The sequence below is a fragment of the Aythya marila genome (genome assembly GCF_965140915.1).
Source record: "Aythya marila genome assembly, contig: HAP1_HAP1_SCAFFOLD_158, whole genome shotgun sequence".
In the NCBI taxonomy this organism is placed as follows: domain Eukaryota; kingdom Metazoa; phylum Chordata; class Aves; order Anseriformes; family Anatidae; genus Aythya; species Aythya marila.
In genome coordinates, this window is record NW_028136675.1 from 80,718 (window position 1) to 101,372 (window position 20,655).

Genomic DNA, 20,655 nt, shown 5'->3' on the forward strand with positions numbered 1-20,655 from the left:
TCGTCCTCACCAGCCTGAGACATTCAGCCCATTCTCCCAGACCCCACAAAATCTCCCAGGACAGGTTCTCCATGGATGGTCAGGCTTTCAATATGGCATGGATTCTCCTAGGCCTGGGGTTGGCACCTAGGAAGTGGCAGTGCTGCATTGCCCTCTCACCTGTGACTGCATCCCTGCGGCCATCTCCTTCCTCTGGTGTCCTGGGCACTTCCCAGTCCCCCTGCCCAGGGACAGGATCCTCCCCAGGGTCAGAAACCTCCCCAGCATCATCATAGCCATCTGCTGGGTAACCTCCAGGCAGGACAGGGACATCTGAAAGGAGAGGGAAGGTGGTGGCAATGAGAAGAGATGTCCTGCAGAGCAGAGGATGGGAGGGTGTGTGGGGACACAGGGCTGACATGCTGCTGGTGTCAGGGTCACAGCAGAGCCTTCATGCTTCCAGCTCTGATGATAAGACTCGGTGGCACTGCTGCCCGTCTGGTCTGTCTTCAGAGAGGAGACATGGAGCCCTTCCTACCCCCCACTCCTCTTATCCCTGGGTGTGGCCCCAGACCATCCTCCTCCTCATGTGCCTGGGGTAGGGCTGCATCTGGGTCAGGGACCCCTCTGAAAAGGAGGCTGCAGAGAGCTGCAGTGGGTGCTGTGGGATGAGCCCTGCTGCCCTGACTGGTGGTCAGCACTGCTGGGGATGGGCACCCACAGAGCTGGGGGTGCATGGGGAGGAGACCAGTTCCTTGGAAAGAGACAATTCTCAGAGGGACTCCAACAGCTGCCCTGGGAAAGCCCTTCACTTAGTCCTTGGTTCAGGGCCAGGCAGAGAGGAGCTATCCCCTCTGGGATGGGCAGAGCCGGTGTGGAGGAAGCTCCTCTTTGGGGCTCAGCACCTGGATGCTCTCCCAAAATCCCCACAGCCCAGCGATTTTGGGGACCATGGGCAGGAGCTGCAGGACACAGCCCTGGTCTGGGGCAGGGAGAAAGGGCCCCGCAGATGTGCCTCCACAGGGACCTGCACCCACCTGAGAGACTGAACCTCGGCTGCTTCTCCCACGCCAGGCTGTAAGCGATCTCCTCATACACGGCCTCAGGGAAGGGCTCCCCAGCTCTCCCAGAGCCTGGGGACAGAGGCAGGGCTGATCTGGGGATGGGCAGAGAGGACCCCACTGGGCTCCCTCACCCGATTCCCTAGGCCAGCACAGGGCTGTCCCCACAGCACAGCCCCGCTGTGTTGTGTTGGCACTGCAGCCACATCCCCAGGGAGGGCAGCATCCCAAATGGAGATGGTCTGGGACAGAGTCAGCCTCGCACCATCCCTTTGGAGACAGCCCTTGAGCCCCTTTGGTCCCCAGGTCATATCCCAGTGCAGACCCTGCACCAATTTCCCCATTTCTCCTCCCCATGGAGCTGCTCCATCTCTGCCCCACACAGCAATAGCACAGCCCGTGCCCTGTTGGGAGGTGGCTGACACCACAGTGATGGACCCCGCTGCCCCATGCTCCTCCTGCTGGTGTGGACCACATCACTGCCAGCAGTGCATCCTCCCCGTCTCACCCAGCCCAGCTCTCACATTTCTCTTCTCACCCCAGAACGGATGCCTCAGGCTCGGGGCTCTCTCCACCCCTTGATGTTGGTGCCCCATGGTCTGTCAGTCAGTGGGGCAGCACATGGGGCAGGAGGCAGCACACGGCTCTGTTTCTGTGCCCCAGAACACCAACACCCCCAGCACGCCCAGCCCTGCCAGGAGGCATCTCCCCCCCAGGACCACTGGGGAAGGACCCACCTCTGCGCCGAGCCCTGGCGCTTCGCACCTGCCCAGCCAGGAGGGCCAGGAGCAGGCAGAGGAGGGCCCCCAGGATGATGCAGATGACCACAGGCACCGAGATTCTATCGCTGCTGGTGGTTGGACGGCCCCGTGGGGGATCTGCATGGGCAGAAACATGGCAGGGGCAGCATCAGACAAGGGAGAGGCTGGGGGCAGGACATGCCACTCCTGACCACACAAGGCAGCAGGGGTTGGGGGGGCGGATAGGGCTGGGTGATGGGGCAGCTCCCACCCTGCTGGGTCCATCACAGACTTCTCCCAGCTGCTTCGGCTTTCTGGGAGTCTCACAGCCCAGCAAGGAGCCCCTTCCCCTGGCTGTGGGTCACAGCGTGGACATGGACAGCCCCAGCCCTGGGGAAGGACAGCTTACCTGCTTGCAAGGGGGGTGTTGCTGTCCTGGGTGCAGCTGCAGGGGAGCAGAGGAGCTGGGCTGAGAGGCTGGGGCTGTGGCACCAGGCAGCCTCCCTGGCAAATGACCCCAGCATGTGCCACCTGAATTGTCCCTCCTTTGGGGCTGGGCAGGGTGGCAAGGACAGGGCCCAGCACCACTGCTCTGGGCTGCTCACAGGACAGTGCAGGCAGCCCAGGGGATGTGCTGGCACATCCAGCCCCACAGAGGCTGCTCCCCACCCAACACCAGCCCCCCACTCTGCAGGAACCTCCTTGACTGTGAAAACTCTGGGGCTGTGCAAGTATCCAGCAGGGCAGACACCCAAGCCAGCTCCTTGCCAAGCCCCCAGCCATGTCTCCCAGCCCCACTGCTCACCTGAGCAATGCACAGCCGCATCTGCCTTATGCTGGCAGGCACCGCTGTTCCCTGGCTGGGCCCAGCAGTCCTGCAGAGACAGCTCCGTCCCCCTGCACTCCATCAGCCACATGGGGCCCGTCCCCTCTCCAGCAACAGCCTGGCCCAGGGCATAGACCGCAGGGCCACAGCCCAGCTGCCTGCACGCCACCTCGGCATCCCGCATGTCCCAGGCATTGTCACACAGCGTCCCCCAGGTGCCGCGGTGCCAGATCTCCACTCTGCCCGAGCAGCCGTCCTTGCCTCCCACGGTACGGATCTTCTCCCTGTCTGGGGAGGCAGCGATGTCCCATGGCACCAGGACAACTGGCGGAGCCCTGCCAGGTAAGGGGGGCACGTGCAGGGGCAGCTCCCTACCTGTGCAGCTGGTGGAGTTGGGGCATGCAGCTACCTGTGGCCTTTCTGTCCATGTCCCAAAGGAAAGAGAAGTTGGGCTGAAAAGGGCTGCTCTGGGGGTCATGCAGAAGAGAGCAGAGCTGACCTCTGCTCACACGTCCCCATGCTGCCTGGGTCAGGGCAGCAGCAGAACCCTGTTCACTCAGGGGACACACACGGCACTGCAGGGGGGAACCAAGTGCTCGGCCCCACAGGGTCCCTGGTTCACAGAGCAGCAGGAGGCTGTCCCAGGAGGGGGGACTCCTGAAAGCCCTGCATGGTCTCCTCTCAGACCTTGCCTGCAGTTGCCTCTGCATCCCCCAGGGAGCTGCTGGCAGCCCGGCTGTTTGCTGCTGGTGGACATGGGTGGCTCTGAGAGCTGAAGTCACCTTTGTGCCACCAGCAGCAACAGGGTCTAAAGCAGGAAGTCAAAGCCTCTCTGGGTTCCTTCTCTGCATTTCACCATGCCCAGTGGGCAACAGGACCTGGTGCCTTGATGGCTCAGATTTACCTTTGCAGGTGATGTTGGCCTCTTCTCGGCGGTCAGTACACGACTGTGGATGCCAAGAAGCAGAGGGACACTGCCAGAAGGAGCTGTTTCTCTTCCCACACTCCACGCGATCCAGCCACGCGGTGCCAGACATCTTGGCAGAGTTTAAGATTATTTCCCGGTCCCCTTCATTCCCGCAGCCCAGCTCCTTGCACACCAGTGACACCGTCTCGGTGGTCATGGAGTTGGAGCAAACGCTGCCCCACGTCCCGTTGTAGAAAACCTGCAGGCGCCCAGAGCAGCCGTCACTGTTCTCCAGCCTCAGGGCCATGAACTCTGGAAGGAGGAGAGGCCCCAGGGACATCCTTGGATGTCAGCCACTGATGGCCTTGGCCCTACCTGGTTCTGCCCTCACCCAGCCTAACTGGCCCCAGCTCAAAGCCCCACTCCCAGCACAGACCTGAACAGATGACTCCCGCGTCCTCCTTGTGCCTGCAGTCGTGCTGCCCCCAGGCCTTGGCAGGGCAGTCCCAGAGAGCAGCTTCGGCCCCGGAGCAGTTGACGCCATCCAGCCAGATCTGCCCAGAGCCCTCCCCAAACCGAGCAGAGCCGGCTGCCTCCAGGGCCCCTCCGCAGCCCAGCTGGCGGCAAACGACGGCGGCGTCGGCCAGGTCCCAGGCGTCGTCGCAGACGGTGCCCCAGCGCCCCTGGTAGTAGATCTCCACTCTCCCGGCACAGCGCCCGGCCCCGTCCGCCAGCCGGACCCGCCGGCTCCCTGCAGCAGGGAGAACCCCGGCCGTCAGGGACTGGCTGCCCTCCCAGCCCCACACCTGGGGGACGTGCAGCACCACTCACCCCGGCACACGACCCCCACGTCCTCCATGATTCCTGTTGCAGGGTGGCTCTGAGGCAGGGAGGTGTTGCAGAGGCTCAGGTTAGCCTCGTGCCCTGCACACCGCACCCCATGCAGCCCCACAGGTCCTGGTCCTCGCTCGGCCCTCACGGGGGTGTAGGCTGCCTCTGCCTCTCCGCACTGCAGCTGCCGGCACACCACGCTGGCCTCCTGCATGTCCCACTGCTCATCCAGGACTCTGCCCCACGTCCCGTGCTGGAAGACCTCCACGCGCCCGTCGCACCGGCTCTCTCCACCCACCAACCGTACAGACATGTTGCGAGCCGGGCCTGATGAGAGCAGAAATTCAGCCTGGTGCTGCAATGGGGTGCAAAACTTTGTGTGGCCGTGTCACACACCAGGGGCAAATGGACTTTGCAGCACTGCCCAGCACTCACCTGAGCAAATGACAGCAGCAGCGTTCTCCTGGGAGCACGGCGAGGCCCCCAGGGCAGTCACCGGGCACTGCCCCACGTGGGCTTCAGTACCGTCACAGTGGAACGAGTCTCTCCAGATGGGGCCGGTTCCTCTCCCAAAATGCCCTCCTCCAGGAATGGACTCAGCAAAGCCACAGCCGAGGTGCCGACAGAGAACGTGGGCGTCCGAGAGGTCCCAGCGGGAGGCACAGAGGGTGCCCCATGTCCCCAGCACGTCGACCTCCACCCTGCCCTCACACGCTGTGCTGCCGTTCACCAGCCTGAACCCTGTGTACACAAGGACAAAGGAGGGTGAGAGGCCACATTTGTGCTCTTGTTCCCACAGGAGCTGCAGGAGAGGCCAAAGGGACAGCGTGCCTGTCTCCTGCAGCACTCTAATTTTAGGGCCGCAGACCACCACCTCACCCCACCTGTCCCCCACCCAGCACAACCCAGTGCCTACCCTGCTCTCCTTCCCCCACCACAGCCCCCGTGGGCACCATCATACCCCAAGTCCTTACGTGTGCAGGTGACATGAGTGCCATTGCTGTGGGTGCAGGGCTGGTCCCTGGTGGCCGCCGTGGGGCAGAAGGAGAGGACGGATTCATTCCCCACACACTGCAGCTCTCTGTCCCAGACAGGACCGGCCCCTTCTCCCAGCTGAGCTGCCCCATGGACAGACAGGGCTGTGCCACACTGCAGCTCCCTGCACACCACCTCGGCAGCTTTGGCACCAAAGTGGGAGTGACAGACAGCTTTCCACTGGTCCCTGTCGTAGACCTCCACACTTCCTGAGCAGGGGCTGTCCCCTCCAACCAGCCGGACAAATCCTGGAGCAACCAAGGAGACCTGTGAGTTCCCAGAGCCCTCTGGCACTTCCATACCCACTTCCCACCTCATCCCTAAAGTGGTCACATGCAGAGCCCCACGGCCAGCCCAGCAGCTCTCAATGGGTGCTGATGCCACAAAGAGGTCAGGGCCCCCCTGCTGCTCCTCAGAAACCAGCCCAGCACCCATGTCCTCTTTTGCAAGCCCCCAGCTGCAGGCACCGCACAGACAAACTGCTGCTGCCCGGAGTCCCTGGGCTGCCTGGCCCCCGACCCACCACTGCAGCACCCGCAGCACGTGGGCCCGGGGAAACAGGCCCAGGAACTCGGGGCTACTTCAGCCTTCTCTGCCCCACAAGGCTCAAGCCAGTTAGAAGAAATCTTTGGTCTGCCAAAAAGCTCCCTTGTTCCCAGGGAATGGTGGGGCTTTTGGGGAGCTCCTGTTAGATGGGGCACTTCAGGGGATCCTCCGCAAAGGGGGGTCCTCTGGCAGGGACAGTGTGGTGCTGGGCATGCACGTCCCCAGTCACCTACCATGCATGGGTGAGGAAAGCAGGCGGAGAGCAGCCCTGGGTTGACACAAGCTCCTGGTGTGAGGGCAGGCAGAGAGGAGAGCCAGGAGGTGCTGGCACAGCCCCTGGGGCACAGGGCACGCAGGAGAGGCTGAGCAGTGGGTCAGCACTGCCTGGAGGGGCTGTGTCTCTGGGGGCTGGCTCTCATGGGGTGACCCCAGGACAGGAACAAAGTGTCACTTGCCACCCTGCTTGTCTGCCCAAGCCCAGTGCTCCTGCCCTCTGAGCAGCCTCTCTGCTTTGGCCAACGCTCTCTTGGCTGCTGGGGGTACAACCCCAAAAGTCCTGGGCCATTGCACGCCCTTCCCTGAGGCTGCTGGTGGCTGGGGGAGCTGCTCTAGATTCCCCTGGCATAGGGACCAGCCTGCCAGACAGGGCCTGGGTGAATGGAGGAGAAAGGTGGGAACCAGGCAGCACAGTGGGGAAGGGTGGGGGCTTTCCTCTCCCAGCCCCAGGCACCTCCTCAGGGTTGGCTGCTCCAGCTTCAGGGCCAGGCTCAGTGTGCTCCCACTGGGCTTTCCCCAGGGACAAGGGACACCAGCAGTGACAGACCCAGCTCAGAGTGCAACTTGACACACAGAGCCATGTTCTGATGTCCACTTGCTGCTTCCTGAGTTCACAGCCAGGTCCCTTAGACACTTAGACACTTCATCCCAGAGGTAGGGAAGAAGTTCAGTCCTTACCTGAGCATGTCACTCCAGCATCCCAGCTGTGAATGCAGTTTGTTGGACCCCATCCTGCGTGTGTGCAGTCAGACAGGGCAGACTCCATGCCATTACATTCAACATTAGCCATCCAAATGCGCCCAGATCCTGGCCCAAAGTGTGCATCCTCAAAAGCTTCGAGAGCAACCCCACAGCCCAGCTGCCTACAAACCACTGCAGCATCGGGCATGTCCCAGGAGAAATCACACACGGTCCCCCACTGATCCTGGTGTTTCACCTCCACTCTGCCAGCACAGCGACTGCCGCCATCCGCCAGCCTCACCTCTGCAGCCCCTTCAAACACCAACACAGGAAGGGTCAGGAGAGTTTTGAGCCCCACATTACAGGTCTGTGAGGACCCCCTCCCCAGGCAGACTCCCAGTTCCCAGGGTGGGATCCCTGTCCCCATAGGCTATCTCAGGGGCAGTGGGGGGTTCCTCCTCTCCCCATGGGCTATGCTGGGATGGGGATACCCAGCTCTAGCCCTCTTGGGCCATTTGCTGCCCCACAGCCCTCACCACCTCCTCCCACCCAAGTGGCCCGCTGTCCTGCCCATGCCCACCCACACACAACCCCCAGCCCTGCACAGGGTTCCCACTCCTCCCCATCCCAGTTTCCCCCAAACAGACCCATGCCCCTTGAGCAGCTTCCATTACCCATTGTCTGCCACAGGCACCTCCCAAACCCACCGTCAAACTCAGGACCTCCTGTGTCCCTACAGAGCACAGAGTTGATCACAAGGATACCAACAGTCCACATCTCTTCCCCGTCCCTGCTGTCAGACTGGCCCCTGTGCTTGACCAGGACCCCCAAGAAGAGCACCTCTTGGTGCAGATGCCCCAGTCCCCTTCCGTTAATGGGACAAAACCTGCCCTCCTGGAGTCAGTGTTTCCCCAGATCCCAGGGGCAGGGAACAGCACACAACCCCCCTGGGGCATCCCAGACATTGGCTGTGCCCTGGAGATCACTGAGGGCCACCCTCATTGTCTGGGACTCCTCCAGATCCAGAGGCACAGTGCTGGGGAACAAGGGGTCCCAGAAAGGTATCCAAGGTCAAGGTGTCTAGAAATGAAGTCAAGCTTGGGCTGCCAAAAACATGGGAGATATGAAAATGGATTACCCCTCCCACCCAGACAGGCACAGATTAAAGAACAGAGCTGAGAGACTGAGAACCTTCTGCCTCTCATATCACTGGTGCCTGAAAACAACCCCACTCCCAGAGAGATCCCAATGACCCCTCTGCTGCCCATTGTCCCAATGCTGTGGAACAGAGAAGCTGGCACTTACCTCTGCAAGGCTGCACACAGAGGAACAGCCACAGCACCCAAGGGGGCAGGAGTCCCTCTGTCCCCATCCTGAGGCTCCTGTCCTGACAGGACAGCCCTGCTGCTGGAGTTCCTGGGGACCCACGAGGCAATGGAGATGATGGGAGGGCAATATATCTGTGCAGATGCTGTCCCAGCTGCAGGAGGAGCCAATCGAAGCAGCAGGCACCTTTTTAGACGTTATCGGCACTTATCTCCACTCCGACGCAGCCCAGCTCTCCAATGAACTTCTCCAGCGCTCTTCATGACCATATATGAGGGACGGCTGCGCTGCGGCTCTCACGTCACTGCGGTGGGAGATCATCGTGGGGTAAAGCTGGGTGTGGGGGCAGATGGCTCTGACACCCCTTGCAGCCTGCTGTGGGAGCACGGAGCATCTCCTAAGCTGTAGCATCCAAGAGCCCAAGGTGCGATTGTCCGGCCATCCTTGCGCCATTGAATCCTCAGGTCTGTGCCTGCAGCGGGGCTGTGTCAGGCTGAGAAGGGACCAGCCCCTGCCCCTGATACAGCCCCTGCTGTGCTGGCAGCAGCAGCTGGGAAAGGCCCTTGGGCAGGGCCAGAGCCCCATTATGGGGGTGCTGCCTGCCCCGTCCCTCCCCAGGGAGCCTCCTGTGGGGTCCCGGCAGCAGCCAGAGCTGGTCCAGGGCCTGCCCTGGCAGCAGAGCTGCAGCCCAGAGCCTCAGGCGTCTCCCTGGCTCTCAGCGTGTCACCCAGGGGCCGTTATTCCCCGCGGCGGGTCGGGAGCTGGAGCCTGCCTGCCACTGCAGGTGCACAAACCGCAGCCCACGTGACATGGCGCCCGGGCAGGAAGACGGTGGTTTCCTCCTGGCCCCGTGCCCAGGCATGGCCCTGCGGTGCCTCCCAGCCTCCGCACAGCTCTAAGCCTGGCAGAGTCCAAGAAGTGTTGGACAATGCTCTCAGAAGTATAGTTTATTATATATATATATAAATATAAATACACACATATATATATACATTTTATATTTTTAATAGAACACACATTTTTATGAATATATACAATATATATATATTACTTATACATTATTATATTTTTATATATTTTATTAGATTAAATATTATTCTTATATATTTTATGTATTATTATATAGTTCATATTATATAATATATAATTACCGATATTATATTATAGATTATATTATATTTTTATTTGATAAATATTTTATTACATAAAGTATTCCAGTATATTATACTGTATTATGTTATATTATACAGTATAATATATTATATTAATTATATTATATATTTTATATTATTTTATTTTATTTTTCATTACATTAATTTTACATGTATTATACATACGTAAAAGGTTTATTTTTTATAAATATATACATTATATATTTTACTATTTTTAAAATGTATTTACAATTTGTATAGTTTTTTAGATACATATATAATTTATTTTATTGTCTGGTGGCTGGAGTTTGACTCACTGATCCTTGATTTTTCCAACTCGGGCTATTTCATGATTCTGCCCAACTCAGCTCCAGGTGATGCCATAGCATCTTCACCTGCCATGGGCCTGCTCCTGGCCTGTAGTCAGGCAGCAATGACCTCACAAACACCTACACAAGTTCTTGGCCTGTTTCAGCCCTGCCAGTTCCTCAGGCACCAGTGACCTCACAGCTACCTGTACAATCCGTGGACCTTGCCCTGACCTATCAGCTAATTGATCACCAGTGACCTCCCCACAGACCCACAAAAGCCATGTGCTTATTCCTGGCCTCCTGGCTTCTCAGGCACCAGGGTCCTCCCAGCATCTAGCACAGGCCGTGTTTGCTCTCAGCCAGTTAGTTACACAGGCACCACTGGCATCCAAGTGACATCCACAGGCCAGGGGTCTGCTCTTGGCCTGTAAGCTGATCCCAAAACAGAGACCTCATAAGAACCTGCACAATCCATGGCCATTCTGGTATGAGTGACCTGATAATCAGACACACAGCTGAGGCCTGCTCCTGGCCTATCAACTCCTCAGCTGACCATGACCTCATAGGCACACGTTGCCTAATGTAAGGTGTCACTGCCTGCAGCAGGGGGTGTGGACTACATGGTCACTAGGGTTCTTACAACCCAAACCATTCTATGATTCTGTGATTCTCTGATATCCGTGCAGCTGATTCATACTCGCCATGGAAGTAGTCAGGCTCCAGTGACCTCCCAAGAACTTATCTGGCCATGCACCTGCTCCTGCCCTGTTGGCTACTCAGCCAAGAGTGGCATCAAAAGTCCATTCCCCAGGCATGGGTCTCCTTCCTGCCTGTCATCTTCTCAGGCTCCGGTGACCTCACAAGCTCTTACGAGAGCTGTGGGCCTGCTGCTGGTCTGTCAGCTCCACAGGCACCACTGACCTGAGCACCACATAGACACCTGTTTGGTTTCTGTTCCCAGTGAAGTAGTGTGATGCACCAGTAGACAGGTGCCTGGGGTTTCTGTTGGATTTCAGGAGAAATCAAGCATGGGGTGCCATATCTGACATGACATCATAAGCTCCCAAAGACCCACACGAGCCATGTGCTTAATCCTGGCCCGCAAGCTTCTCAGGCACAAGGGTCCTCACAGTATCTAGCACAGGCCATCCTTGCTCTCGGCCTGTCAGCACCATTGCAATCACAGAACATTCACCTGCCATGGGCCTGCTCATGGCCTATCAGATCTTCAGCTGACAGTGACCTCGTAAGCACATATGAGCTATTGGAACATGTCCTTGCCTATGATGGGGTTGTGTGTGGGGCTGTGGTGGAACTACATGATCGTTAAGGTCCCTTCCAACACAAAACATTCTATAATTCTGTGCCATGTACAAAGAGAACAGCCACTTCCCTGGTCCTGGCCACCCTGGTTCTGATGCAGGCCAGGATGCCATTGGCCTTCCTGGCCACATAGTTACACCACTGGCTCACATTCAGCTGGCTGTAAACCAGCACTCCCAGGTGCTTTTCTGCTGGACAGCTTTCCAGTCGTTCTTCCCCAACCCTATGCTGCTGCTTGGGGTTGTTATGACTCAAGGGCAGGACCCAACACTAACCATTGTTGAATGTCATGTGATTGGACTCAGTCCATCAATCTAGCCTTTCCAGATCCCTCTGCAAAGCTTTCCTATTCTCCAGAAGATCAACTGTCCCAGCTAACTTGTTATCATCTGCAAATGTACTGAGGGTACACTTGTTCTTCTCATTCAGATCATCCATCAAAATAGTAAACAAACTGGATCCAGTACAGAGGCCTGGGGAATGCCACTGATACTATCCACCAACTGGATTGATCTCTCTTCACGCAGACTCTGTGAGCATGGCCTTGAGACAGTTCTTCAAGCAGCAAACTGTACACTTGTCCAAGCCATGAGAGGCCAGGTGGGTTGTCATTCTGCAGGATTGCTGCTGCTGAGTCCACACTGCGAAGATGTAGCTCCTTCTGTTATGTTTTGTTTGTTTGTTTGTTTGTTTGTTTTGTTTTGTTTTCTAATGCCCTGTGCTCAGTCCTTTCAAACCAACTAAGCATGAATCTGGGGCTTGTGATGAGCTGGTACTCATCTCGTGTTCCATATACTTGCTAGCATGTGTCATTGTTCTTGAGTTTGCACAACAGTGGCATTCTTGCACTCCCTTTTATCTCTGTGTGCTTGAGTCTTCAGCACCAATGGTAGTTCAGGAAGACTGGGAGAAGTGGCTGCAGGGAAATCATGAGGTTGGATCTGTCATGGTGGGACCTAGGTCAGCATTCAGAGGGCAGTGATTCAAGCTGTGACACAGCCAGGAGTTCCACACTTTGAGGGAATCCCAAAGGTAGCTCCTTCCTGAAAGGCTATGCCATCCTGAATCCTGTTCTTGCAAGTGCAGCATCTGTCAGAGTTGACATAAGTTCGTCTTCAGAAGAAAGGCCCCATCCCCAGAGGCTGCCTAGAGCTCTCCACAGTTCTGATGTAGAGTCTTCTCCCGAGGGGCCTCTCCAAGGGCTGCAGCTTCTTCAGGCCACATCCACCTGCTCCAACACGGGGTCTTCCATCAGCTGCAGCTTGGAGATCTGCTCCAACATGGTACACTACAGGGGAACTTCTTCTCTAGCACCTGGAGCACCACCTCACCCTCTTTCTTTACTGACCTTGGTGTCTGCGGGGTTGTTTCTCTCACATTTTCTCACTCTTCTCTCCCAGCTATTCCTTCATGTCATTTTTTCCCCTTCCTTGAAAATGCTCTCACAGAAGTGCAACCAGCATCACTCATGGCTGAGCATTGGCCAGCAGCATGTCTATATTGGAGCCAGCTGGAACTGGCACTTCCCTAACAAGGGGCAACTTATGGACGCCTTACAGAGACCACCCTTGCAGCCCCCCCACTACAAAACCCTTTCCATGTAAGCCCAGTACAACTTCCAACCTGCAAAGTAAAAACAGAGCCCAGACAAGCACCAGCAGACCCATGAGCTGGCAATGGCAAGGCACTGCTGCTGCTTTGGGGCTGCTAGCAGATGAAAACCCTGGCAGAACTGCTCAGAGATTTTTTATTTTTTATTATTATTTTTTTTGTCTCTGTCTTCCATGGATGAGATAAAACAAGGAGGATGTTGGCAGGGGATGAGCTATTCCACACTTGTGCTTAGGTGGGAGGTTAGAAACCAGCCCAGGTGTTTGCACCAAACCAAACACACACATATACATCCCAGAGCAACAGGGACCACACTATCATGGCGCAGCTCTGCACACCCATGCATTTCCCTACAGGACACACTGGGTGACACACACACTGGTGATTCCAGGACCAAGGGGACTCCTCACAGATATTCCAGCTTGGCTCAGGGCATGTGCTTACCCTACTCTGAGCTGGAAAGCTCCCCAAAGTGTTCAGTGCAGTATTTCCAGCCTGTGGAATTCAAGTAATAGTCATACAAGCTTTGAGAATGTGTCCCGACACACACCTGTACAGTCATGGGCTTCCTGCTGCCTCCTGAGAGCCTGAGGCACAGCTGACCTCATCAGAGCATCCCCACCCATCTCCTCCTTGAGTACTGTGACCTGACCACATCCATGTCACCTCACCTGCCTCCTCCAAGACTAAGCGATTGCTGTAGGATCTCTCAAGCCCTGCCCAGCCTCATGAGGTCAAACAGCTTCAGTTAAGTGTCTAGACTACAGGAATGCAGGATCTGGGGATTAGGTGTTCAGGTTAGGCTTTAGGGATTAGATCTTGCCTTCCAGGGTTAGTGTTTGGGCAGAATATTAGAGGGAGGCCTCTGTTTTCTGCTTTGGGTTCTAGTCTGTGTCTAGTTGTCCTGGTTTCAGTTAGAACAGAGTTAATTTTCTTCCTAGTAACTGGTAGAATGCTATGTTTTGGCTTAGGATGAGAAGAGTGCTGATAACACCTCGATGTTTTAATTGCTGCAGAGCAGTGCTTATACTAAGCCAAGGACACCTCAGCTTCTTACTCACTCCTGCCAATGAGCAGGCTGGGGGTGCAGTAAGAGCTGGGAGGGGACAGACCCAGGACAGGTGACCCAAACTAGCCAAAGGGGTATTCCATACCATCTGACATCATGATAAATAATATATAGGGGTGGCTAGCCGGGGGAGGGGCGCCAGACTGCTCGGGGTTAGGCTGGGCATCGGTCAGCAGGTGATGAGCAATTGCATTGTGCATCACTTGTTTGTACACATTATTAGTAGTAGTACTATTATCATAATTGTATTATTATTATTATTATTATTATTATTATTATTATTTTCTTGTCTTATTAAACTGTCTTTATCTCAACTCACGGGCTTCACTTTCCATTTCTCTCCCCCGTCCCAGAGAGGGAGGGGGGAGGGTGAGCGAACGGCTGCGTGGTGTTTAGCTGCTGACAGGGTTAAACCACAACACTAGTGTAGAGACTATGTTATCTGTTGGGATTTTCATCAGAGCTCTGTTGAGGAAGTTAAGGCTGGAATGTTAAGGCTGGAATTCAATGATAGGGTCAAAAGGCTGAGGAATAGGGTGAGAATTGAGCTGAGTGTATGGTAAGGCCTTATGGATTTAGGATTTGCTAACCCATGACAGGTGAGGTTTGGGGTTAGGACTAAGAGTAGTGGATTCCTTATAGAGAGAGGGATAACATTTAGATGTAGGGGTAGGGCTTACGGTTACTGCTTAGAAATATTGCCAGGGCTTGACATGGATGTTTTCCTAGTAAGTGTTGCAGCAGCACAGCCTTGCCTGAACCCCTCTCACCTCTTCCAAATCTTTCCTTTCTGTTAGCCTAGTCCCTCTTATCTCCCCCAGATTTCCTACCTTTATTCACCCAGCTTTCCCTTGGCCTCCCCAAATGTGTCACCCTGTCGGGGGCAGCTTTCTGAAGGCCTTTATGACCTCAAAGGCTCTGCCTCCCTGCTGTTGGCCAGACAGGGGATGGGACAGAAGTGACCTCACAGCCAGCATCCACAGGGTCACAAGGAGCTGTTGTGCTCAGGAGGCCTCTTTCCAGCCCACCCAGGAGCACCAGGTGCATGCCCTTCACAGTCCCTCGGGTACTCTGCCTGCCAACCAGCTCATGCTTCAGAAGGTCTTCTACATGTCCAGGCTCACATTTCCTCATGCAGTCTTTAGCAACTCCATTGCATCCTAAAGGAAATGCGTGGAAAAGTGATTCAAGAACTGAATATATACTTTAGGAAAACATATATTTTAGGCAAACTCTGCAGAGAAAGAGCTGGTGTGACAGTTAACGATGACTAGGATTGCTTTATTCAGATGGTATTCTAGGGGACCGTACCGCCAATGGGAAGTGAACTTTAGACTCTCTCTGTCCCACTGGAATTTATGGCACCCTTAGGGAACAGCTTATGGCACTTGGTCTCATTCAGGTTCATCTCACCACACCCACACCAGATGCAGTCTCATATGGACAAGGGAAACATGGACTCCTGATGTAGTCATTTAGTGTCCATATCCAAAGGAAGAAACCATCTGTGTGAGCTGGGGCGAGAGCCCAGTGCTGGGAATGGTGGTTGCAAGGGGCTGCTCTTGGACCATTGGCCTAAGGCAGCATCTGCCAGGGTGTCCAGAGAACAAGGTCCAAGAACAGCCCTTGCTCTGCTGGTCCTCCCTGACTCTCCCAGGAAGACAGCCTTTCATGCTGTGGATACAGGCCGGTGAAGTCAAAATCTCATGGGTGCTGGGCACAAACAGGCAGGAATGGAATCATCTCTCCCTGCCTAAAATATGGTCCTGGGACTCCTATCTTATCTGCCTGAGTCCACAGAGAAACAAGCAAAGCCAGGAGCCTCTTTCAAGTCTATTCCTTTGAAATATCCATGAGAGCATCTTTGGCAGAGAAGCTGAGCTTTCAGGCACTGCCCTGAGCAGATCCCCTTTTATACTGGAGATGCTGGTACAGAGCCAGCTGTGTTAGAGAAGTGCCCCTGGCCTGTCCCTGCCTGTGGATACAGGACTGCCCCACAGCAGCACAGTGAGCAAGCGACAAGAGCAATCAGTCCTCGCAGCAACACAAGAGCTCCGTAGGAGAGTGTGGGAGGTGAAATGGAGAGCTGATTTGGACAGACCAAGCCTTGGGGCTCCCTGGCATTGCTGCTGTGACAGGACTCTTTTCCCCTCAACCTCTGCACACAGCCAAGTGTCAGCACCTTTCTCTGAGGAAGCATCTCAGGCAAGCAAGTCACTGCAGGAACCATCTTTTTATTTAAATACATGTTCAATATTTAATTGCCCATTAAATACACCTCTTTTATACCAAGTCTCAGAGTCACGTGAGACATTACATAGTGAATTGGATGGGGAAGAAAAAGGATTTTTTTTTTTAATTTTTTAAAATATATCACTACATAAGTAAATCAAAAAGAAAAAGAAAGAAAATAAAAGAAAAAACACATAAGATATGTCCTGGCCTTCAATGAGTTACATTATAAGTGATATGCAATGGACATGCAGTTATTTGCTTCTCAGAAACCTCCAGTCACCACTTTCCACACTGCATCCTTAAGCTCCTGCTTCCTCATGCTGTAGATGAGGGGGTTCACTGCTGGAGGCACCACCGAATAAAGGAATGCCAACAAAAGGTTGAGGGAGGAGGAGAACATGGAGGGGGGCTTCAGGTAGGTAAATGTGCCACTGCTGATGAACAGTGAGACCATGGCCAGGTGAGGGAGTGTACTGGGTCTGGCTGGAATGTTAACTTTCCCGGCAGCAGCCCATACAGTGCCGTACTCTGTACTTGTAGCTGGAACAGCAGTGTTATCACACCAGTGTTGTGTCTACTGCTGAGCAGCAGTGGCACAGCATTGGGCCTTTCTCTAACCCTCCTAGGGGGTGGGCAAAAAGTGAGAAGAGAAACATCACTATGGCAGCTGACCTAAACCAATCAAAGGGATATTCCATACCATGTGGTGTCGCACTCAGCAATAAAAGGTGGAAACAAGAAGAAGAGGGGAGGGGTGGGCTCTCGTTGGGAAAACGTTGGTCCTCCTCTTGAACACCGGCTGCGTGCGTTGAGGCCTTGCTTCAAGGACGTGGTCAACCATCGCTTATTTGTGGGAAGTAGAGAGTAATTTCTTTCCTCTGCACTTCCATATAGCCTTCATTTATTTTGTTTGTTTGTTTTCCTCCCTTCTTTTTATTTTTCCTTTTCCCCTCCCTTTTCCCCTTTCCCCTTTTATTTCCCCTTAGTTAAATTGTTTAGTTCATGGTAGTCTTTATTTAATTATTATAATTATTTCCCTTTAATTAAATTATCCTTATCTCAACCCGTGAGTTGTTCTTTGCTTTACTTCTCCCCCTCCTCATCTAAAGGAGGGGGAGTGAGAGAGCGGTTGTGGGGTTTAGCTGCCCAGCACGGTAAAACCACCACAGGGAAGCATGTGGAAAAGGCTTTCTGCCGTCCTTGATGGGAGGGGATCTTCAGCACAGCCCTGAATACCTGCTCATAGGACACCACAAGGAAAACAAAACACCCAGATAATAAACAGACACTAACCACAATAAGTCCAACTTCTCTGAGGTAGGCATCTGAGCAGGAGAGCTTGAGGATCTGGGGTATTTCACAGATAAGTCCCTGGGCCTCCAGGGGAATCAACTTTGAAACAGACTGAAGTAATCACTGATGTTCCCTCCCACTACTTCAGAAGGAAATTTTTCCAGCACTGTTATTCCTCATACAGAAAAACTATGAGGTCCAAGAATCACTTTTCCATGTCCTGGTTTTAGGCAGAACACCCAGGCAAGGACAGGGAGGGACCTGCCTTCCCCCTGCTGAGAGAAGTGTTTCAGCTGAATAAAACAAGGCATCTACTTCTTTATTTGCTGTCCAGAGGCTACAAGGGGGCTCAGCTTCCTCTCCCGTGCCTCAAACAACCCACACGAGTTGGGATTCCTCTTGACCTGGTTCAGGTGGGCACAAACCAGGCAGCTGCATGTCAGCTACCTGTCTCAGCTCCCAGCATATTGAATAGCAACAGAGAGCAGAAGGGAGCTGTTCAGATGCAGACACCAGGTGACATTGGAGGTGCCAGGGTGACATTTGAGTGAAGTGCCAAATTCCTCTGGGCCATAAGCAGAGATTTTATTGATGCATGTCCATTATAATATAGCTCTAGCCATTGTTCAATAGCAAAGAAATGAAAGGCAAGCTATGACTTGGTTGCCATCACTGAAAGGTGGTTGGACCACTCCCATGACTAGAGTACTGCAATGTCTGGCTATAAGCTCTTCAGAAGGGACAGGCAGCACAGAAGGAGTGGTGGCATGGCTCTATATATTAGAAAGTGTTTTAATGTTGTGAAACTCAAGGCTGAGAATGATAATGTTGAGTCCCTGTGGGTTAGAGTCAGCGGGAAGGCCAACAAGGCAGGCATCCTGGTGGGGATATTTTATAGACTGTCAAACCATGATGAGGTGATGGATAAGGAATTCTACAGGCAGCTGGCAAAAGTTGCAAAATCATTAGCGCTTGTTCTCATGGGGAACTTCAACTTCCCAGACATATCCTGGAAATGCAATATAGCCCAGAGAAAGCAGTCTAGGAGATTTCTGGAGAGTGTGGAAGATAGCTTCCTGACGCAGTTGGTTAGAGAGCCTACCTGGGGAGGTGCCCTGTTAGACCTTCTCTTCACAAACAGAGAAGGACTGGTGGGAGATGTGGTAGCTGAGAGCTGTCTTGGGCATAGTGACCAAGAAACATTACAGTTCTCTGTTCTTGGTGAAGTCAGGAGAGGGATCAGTAAAACCACAGTCTTGGACTTCCGGAGGGCAGACCTTGAGCTCTTCAGGACACTGGTTGGCAGAGTCCCTTGGGAGACAGTTCTGAAGGGCAAAGGAGTCCAGGAAAGCTTGGCAGTCTTGAAGAAGGAAATCTTAAAGGCTCAGGAGCAGTCTGTTCCCACATGCCCAAAGATGAGCCAGCGTGGAAGAAGACTGGCTTGGCTGAACAGAGAGTTGAGGCTTGAGCTTAGGAAGAAAAAGAGGGTTTAGGACATTTGAAAAGAGGGCAGGCCTCTCAGGAGGGCTATCAGGATGTCATGAGGCTGCGCAGGGACAAAATTAGAAAGGCCAAAGCTCATCTGGAGCTCACTCTGGCTACTGCTGTTAAAGATAACAGAAAATGCTTTTATAAATACAGAAACACAAAAAGGAGGACTAAGGAGAATCTCCATCCTTTACCGGATGTGGGAGGAAACTTAGTGACAAGAGATGAGGAAAAGACTGATGTACTTAATGCTTTCTTTGCCTGAGACTTTAGCAGCAAGACCGGTTGTTCTCTAGATACCCAGTACCCGGAGCTGGTGGAAGGAGATGGGGAGCAGAATGGGGCAATCATAATCCATGTGGAAATGGTTGGTGACCTGCTACAGCACTTGGATGTACACGGCGCACGCAGTCGCAGAATACACCAGGATGTGCTGCATAATCCTGAAATCACCAAGATATAAAAAGGGACCGTGGGGGGGGGTGAGGTGCGCGCCGTTGGTGGAGCCGAGACTCCCCGGCCACCCAGCGCTGTTTTGCTTGCTGTTGCTTACTCAATAAATTCCTTTCTATTATTAATGTGATGCTCTCTGAAAATTAATTAAGGGGGCAACTTATAACAAATTTGGTGCCGTGACTCGGATGAAGGCAATCTGATTGAAAGACCTTCGGAGGGGGCGCCCCGCTGATTTCAGCGGCCTTCGCTAGGATTACTTTCATTCAAATCCTTCACCGACGAACCCTAAATTCAGCAGCAAGCAAATAAAGCCGGCAACCCCTAGTAATCTTTGTGCATGAAGACCGAACGAAGACTCAGGAGTGAGTAAGTATAGGCCGGTGATCCGTTTGCTTGGGGTTGGGTATCCTGGAGCGTGTCGTTGTGAGACGTCCAATTGCAGACGAAGCGAGTGCAGACCCCTCGGTAGTGCGGTTTCCACATCCCGCGAGGGACTGGGCCACGAAAAGGGGGAAGCGATTTGTGTGTGTGTGAAGGCGCTCCAGAAGATGGGACAGAAGAAGAGTAAGCCTTCTGGTCCCATGGGCGGGGTAACGTCTGATGTTAGGTTACCCCGGGATTAATGATTAAAAATTGGGAAGATTCCCCTTTTAGGCGGGGAAGGAATAATGTAAAAATGATACATTATTGTGTTTAAGTTTGGGGTGGTAAACAGATTTGAGAAGACCACCTTTACTGGCCCGTATTTGGGTCCTTTGAAGATTGGGTTTGCCAGGCCCTAAATATTTATGTAAACTCAAAGGAACTTTTTAGTTTGGAAGAAAGTGAATATGCACATTTGTGGATCAGCTCGGAAACTCAAGCCAATTTATATCCTCTAAAAGAAAAAGGAGGGGATGGGAGGCACAAGATAAACCAAGAATTAGAGATCCCAGCCCCACTGCCTCCCTATATTCCACCACCCCCACATGCAGCCCCTCCGACTCCCGGGCTTCTTTATCTGCAACCCCAGGGAGATGCCAATAACAACTCTGATTCTAGCACTCAGGGACCAGTGACTAGGAATATGTAGCCGTCCCCATTAACTCCGGGGACGTCCGAGATTTTAAGAAAAGGACAGGAGGAGGGTAAGCAAGATTTAACGGCAACTGGCATAATGTTTCCAGCTGCTGAGGAATAATTCTAACTGGAATAATAACTGTACATTGTATATTGTATATATAAAAGCCCGGGCATTTTTGGTAAAGTGTTCTTTTATACATATGTTAATATGTTAATATAAGAACTGCCATTGAGGTGTATGTCTAAGGGAACAAAATTTACCCAGGCATATTATCGGCTCATCAGGTTTAAATGTCCCCAGTGTAATTGTCTACAGGCAGTTAATTTACAGTGGTCTGATTTTACTTGTGTATCTGTATATTGTGGATTTTGGAGGGATTGGGATTGACTAGTAAAGAGCTTCTAGGAAAACGGTGGAATATTAACCACTGTAGATTACAATAGGAAA

General features: G+C 53.4%; 1 protein-coding gene across 1 annotated transcript in view; it reads right to left on the reverse strand.

Moving 5' to 3' along the window:
• Nucleotides 1–3,664: 3,664 nt before the first annotated feature.
• Nucleotides 3,665–20,655, reverse strand: part of LOC309891548 (scavenger receptor cysteine-rich type 1 protein M130-like) — a gene marked incomplete at both ends in the record, with an annotated part of 90,259 nt that continues 73,268 nt past the window's right edge. The window contains 4 exons of the mRNA XM_082785908.1: nucleotides 3,665–3,825; nucleotides 3,950–4,264; nucleotides 4,345–4,671; nucleotides 4,780–5,090. Of these exons, the coding sequence (XP_082642034.1) occupies nucleotides 3,665–3,825; nucleotides 3,950–4,264; nucleotides 4,345–4,671; nucleotides 4,780–5,090 (1,114 nt within the window). The remainder of the gene's footprint in view (nucleotides 3,826–3,949; nucleotides 4,265–4,344; nucleotides 4,672–4,779; nucleotides 5,091–20,655) is intronic.